This window comes from Lactuca saligna, chromosome 4 (genome assembly GCF_052625555.1).
Source record: "Lactuca saligna cultivar CGN05327 chromosome 4, ASM5262555v1, whole genome shotgun sequence".
Taxonomy (NCBI): Eukaryota; Viridiplantae; Streptophyta; class Magnoliopsida; order Asterales; family Asteraceae; genus Lactuca; species Lactuca saligna.
The window spans coordinates 234,607,396-234,612,735 of record NC_136420.1 but is presented as its reverse complement, the minus strand read 5'-3'; the positions used below and the strand labels follow the sequence as shown (position 1 = coordinate 234,612,735).

Here is a 5,340-nt window from a genome sequence, read left to right as displayed (position 1 = left end):
AAAACAAATCATGTTAATATCATGTCCTTTGTTTTTTGTCAAAATAGTTCTCGAGTTTTAGTAACATGTGTTTTGTTTTTGTCAAAATTGTTCTCAAAGTTTAATTGGACCGTCATCCAATCAACCTGGAAGAAAACGCGGGTGTTCTAAAATCTGACCCTGACCCACCGCCCACGCACCATTTCTGGATAATCGGAGTTAAAAGTTAAAACCACACAACGGAGTTAGTGGAGTTGTGCGTGTATTTCTTGTAACCTAAAACTATAGAAAAGGTCAACTCCCTCTCTCTCATTTTCAAAATATCCAATCACTTCAACTGTAATTTTATATTTTCATTCCATTTCGCTTACACAATCCACTAGGATCTACCTAATCGACGATCTAACACAAATCAATTTTTAATAAAGCCAGATCCGTAGTCTAGCACAGTACAAGCGAAGTGGCAAAATATCTTCAGTTGTGTTTTGCTTTTCTGAATCTGATGCAATTTTGAAAAACCAAGCAGCGGTTTCGTTGAAGCAGTAGCGATGGAGAGCTATTTGAATGATAATTTCGAGGTCAAGCCGAAGAACTCATCGGAGGAAGCGTTACAGAGATGGAGGAAATTGTGTTGGGTGGTGAAGAATCGGAAACGACGTTTTCGTTTCACTGCTAATCTGTCCAAACGTTTCGAAGCTCGTGCTATTCAACGATCCAATCTGGTTCATACTCTTTCTCTTTCGCATCTGTTTTATTTTCGTTACCTATGTTCTGCGTTTGCTATTTAGCCTTCTTGTGTTGAGCTTAAAGTGAATCTAGCGAACTGTTGATTTGTGGTTGGTTGGTTAATCGAGTTAACTGGAAGGTTTTAACCATTAGGAGACGCATCAGGATTTTTCGGTTTCTATCAGTGATACAAACCAAGGCTTTTTCTACCACGGCAACGAAATAAATTCATGACTTATGTTAACTAAACTGTGAAGGTTGGATACAGCTCTCTGATATGATAATCAAAAGGGAAATACACCGCTGTTTACAGCCACGATGTTGAAAGAACAAACCTTCTTTTGAGCCATTTCATACTAGTAATTACTACATACAAGCATCATTTTCTTAAATAAATTTCCTGTTTGAGGCTTATGTTGATTTGAGTGCATCTAGAGCAAGATCGAACTTATTGAATTACCTTAAAAACATGGTACCTTTAGGTTGTTTGGCTATATCCTATATGATCACCAGACCAATTTGTTTCTGAAAATATTGATAACATATGCATCTATCTTATTAAGCTTGAGATCTGAGGAGCTCAATCATCTTGTGGCTTCCATGTTATATAGCTCTGTTTGATGTAATTCATGCCCTTTTCATTTAGTTTCTTTTTTAATATGCAATTCAAGCTGTAACCCTGACATGAGGCTCTATCTGTAGGAGAGTCTACGAACCTTGATGCTGGTTTCACATGCAGCAATTCAATTTCTCAATGGTATGCATCTATCTCCACATTGAAACTCCCAAGTTCCAACTCCCACCTTCCATTATCATAGAATTTCACATGTTGACAATAAATGCTTGCAGGTATAACTTACAGTGTACCCGAGGAAGTGAAAGCTGCAGGCTTCCAAATTGGTCCAGACGAATTAGGATCAATAGTTGAAGGCCGAAGCTTGGAGAAGTTAAAAGCTCATGATGGAGTTGAAGGAATTGTGAAAAAGATTTCTACATCAACCACCAATGGAATATCTACTTCTGAGGAAATACTTAACAAAAGAAAAGACATTTATGGAATTAATCAATTCACAGAAAGCCCATCAAAGGGCTTCTTGGTTTACATATGGGAAGCTCTACAAGATACAACCCTCATGATACTCGGTTTATGTGCCTTTGTTTCCTTAATTGTAGGCATTACAATGGAAGGGTGGCCAAAGGGTGCACATGATGGTCTTGGGATTGTAGCAAGCATACTATTGGTAGTATTTGTCACTGCTACAAGTGACTATAGGCAATCTTTACAGTTCAAAGATTTAGATAAAGAGAAAAAGAAGATTAGAATTCAAGTTACAAGAAACGAATGCAGACAAAAGATCTCAATATACGAGCTTCTGGTTGGTGATATTGTGCACCTTGCTGTAGGTGATCAAGTCCCAGCTGATGGACTTTTTGTTTCTGGATTTTCACTACTGATAGATGAATCAAGTCTAACAGGTGAAAGTGATCCAAGAACTGTAACTATTGAAAACCCGTTTCTTTTATCTGGAACTAAAGTTCAAAACGGATCATGTAAAATGGTTGTTACCACTGTTGGAATGAGAACCCAATGGGGGAAACTAATGGCAACTTTAAGTGAAGGTGGAGATGATGAGACTCCATTACAGGTTAAACTTAATGGAGTAGCCACAATTATAGGGAAGATTGGACTCTTTTTTGCTGTTATTACTTTTGCTGTTTTGGTTCAAGGATTGTTTGTAAGAAAGATGGAGGAAGGATCCCATTGGACTTGGAATGGCGAAAATGCCCTTGAGATGTTGGAGTATTTTGCTATAGCTGTCACCATTGTGGTTGTTGCAGTTCCCGAAGGACTACCCTTAGCTGTGACATTAAGTCTTGCATTTGCCATGAAAAAGATGATGAATGATCGTGCCCTTGTTCGTCATTTGGCAGCTTGTGAAACCATGGGATCTGCTACTAATATCTGCAGTGATAAAACTGGAACCTTGACTACAAACCACATGACACTTGTGAAAGCTTGGATTTGTGGAGAAATAAGAGAAGTCAACCATGGGGTGTCGACTTTTTGCTCTACAATTTCCGATTCTGCCCTCGGATTGCTCATTGAGTCGATTTTCAACAATACAGGAGGGGAAGTGGTGAAGACTGAAAACAACAAGACTGAAATTCTCGGAACACCAACCGAAACTGCCCTTTTGGAATTCGGCCTCATGCTTAAGGAAAAACAAGTGGAGATTCAAAAGTCAAAGCTGGTCAAAGTGGAACCGTTTAACTCTGAAAAGAAGCGTATGGCTGTGGTTTTGGAACTCCCTGGAGGGTATTTTCGGGCACATTGTAAAGGTGCTTCTGAAATAATCTTGAGAGCATGTGATAAGGTTTTGAATGGGAATGGTGAAGTGGTTCCTCTTGATGAAGAATTAAACAATCATTTAAAGGATACGATTGAAGTATTGGCTAATGAAGCTCTTAGAACTCTTTGCCTTTGTTATAAGGAATTGGGAAATGAATTCCATTCCAAAGATGAGATTCCATTTAAGGGGTATACTTTGATTGGGATTGTGGGAATTAAGGATCCTGTTCGTCCAGGTGTGAAGGAATCTGTTGCAATTTGTCGATCTGCAGGGATTACTGTGCGTATGGTTACAGGTGATAATATAAACACAGCAAAGGCAATTGCTAGAGAATGTGGGATATTAACTGATGATGGATTAGCCATTGAAGGTCCAGATTTTCGTGAAATGAGTGAAGAGGAGTTGCTTAAAATTATTCCTAAAATTCAGGTATTTGCTTCTTTACCCAATAATAGCAAAAGCCATCCAAATCCAAAGCAATTTTCACTGATATAATTTCAATTTGAATACAAGGTTATGGCTAGATCTTCTCCAATGGATAAACATACACTTGTGAAGCACTTAAGAACCACATTTCAAGAAGTGGTTGCTGTCACAGGAGATGGCACAAACGATGCTCCAGCACTTCATGAAGCAGATATTGGTCTTGCAATGGGAATCGCAGGGACAGAGGTACAAAAATATTAAACTTAAATTCAATATATGGAGTTTATTTATTTATTTATATTTATATTTATATTTTAAATATTCAGGTGGCCAAAGAGAGTGCTGACGTCATCATTTTGGATGATAATTTCTCTACAATTGTGACTGTTGCGAAATGGGGTCGATCTGTTTATGTCAACATTCAGAAGTTTGTTCAGTTTCAGCTGACTGTCAATGTTGTTGCCCTAATAGTCAACTTTTCTTCTGCCTGTCTCACAGGTAAATAACTAAATATCATTTACAGGATACAAAAATTAAGTTTTTGTGAAAAAGTCTATTAAAAAAATAATCTTTTCAGGAAGTGCACCTCTGACAGCTGTCCAGCTACTATGGGTGAACATGATAATGGACACATTAGGAGCACTTGCATTAGCCACAGAACCACCAAACGATGAGTTAATGAAACGATCACCAGTTGGAAGAAAAGGCAACTTTATAACAAACGTCATGTGGAGAAACATCATGGGACAATCCTTATACCAATTCATCGTAATTTGGTTCCTTCAATCACAAGGAAAAACCGCCTTCAACCTCAACGACTCCGACTCCGACTCCGATTTACTTCTCAACACACTCATCTTCAACACCTTCGTCTTCTGTCAGGTTACATAATCACCCCCTCAATCTTTCAAACTTCAACGCATCTCACCCTTGTTAATTTCTTTATTGTTTTTCGCACAGGTGTTTAATGAGATAAGCTCTAGAGAGATGGAGAAGATTGACGTGTTGAAAGGAATATTGAAGAACTATGTCTTTCTGGCTGTTTTGACTGCGACTGTTGTGTTTCAGATCGTTATTATCGAGTTTTTGGGTACTTTTGCAAACACGACTCCTCTTAGTCTTCATCAGTGGTTTGCTAGTGTTGCTATTGGTTTTCTGGGTATGCCGATTGCTGCTGGTGTCAAGATGATACCTGTTTGATCGAGATAGGAAAAGGACTGTTTTGCCCCTTGTGGTGTGTAGGATATTCTCATACGACTCAAAAATTGAAGGGCTATTAAGAATACAAATTTTGTAAGAATTGTTGTCGTTTTATGGACTGTGTTTGGTAACTAAAAGTAGAAGAATGTTCATTGAATTTATCACTTTTTTCTTTTGTAATTTGACATGTCGGATATTATAATTCAGTATTTTTCAATGCTTTCATTTTATCAACTTTTTTCTTAATGAACTTAAGTGGAAAAAAGTTTATTTTGGTTAGATATATGTATTATGTATGGATTTTGTTTTTTAAATGGGAAAAATGAGACATAGGAGGCTTGTATTTAACAATTATAACATTCTCAATCCAAAATTTTAAGTTAATAACGTTTATCAAATTATAGTTATCTGTTTATGACTGAATTTGTATAATTGTTTCTTACAAATGTATTTTTCTTAAAGTATTCCATTATTTTTTTATTTTTGTATTTCGTAATTTATAAATACAACTGTTCACAAACTGATAGTTATTTTTTATTAATTCAGAAAAAAAAAGATAAAATGGTTATTAATGATTTATTCACCCTGAAGATAGAATTTGTTCGTACAACATATTTTTGAAAATAAAATATCATTGCTTTAAACAATACCTCATCAA

The 5,340-nt window shown here is 36.6% G+C and overlaps 1 protein-coding gene across 1 annotated transcript; it reads left to right on the top strand.

The window, feature by feature from the left end:
- The first annotated feature begins 278 nt into the window (after nucleotides 1-278).
- Nucleotides 279-4,916, top strand: LOC145043403 (calcium-transporting ATPase 1-like). The gene is made up of 7 exons (XM_078992038.1): nucleotides 279-701; nucleotides 1,408-1,462; nucleotides 1,555-3,485; nucleotides 3,570-3,728; nucleotides 3,809-3,980; nucleotides 4,060-4,364; nucleotides 4,443-4,916. The coding sequence occupies exons 1-7, from the start codon at nucleotides 528-530 to the stop codon at nucleotides 4,680-4,682; spliced, it is 3,036 nt and encodes a 1,011-aa protein (XP_078848164.1). The 5' UTR covers nucleotides 279-527; the 3' UTR covers nucleotides 4,683-4,916.
- The last annotated feature ends 424 nt before the right edge of the window (nucleotides 4,917-5,340 follow it).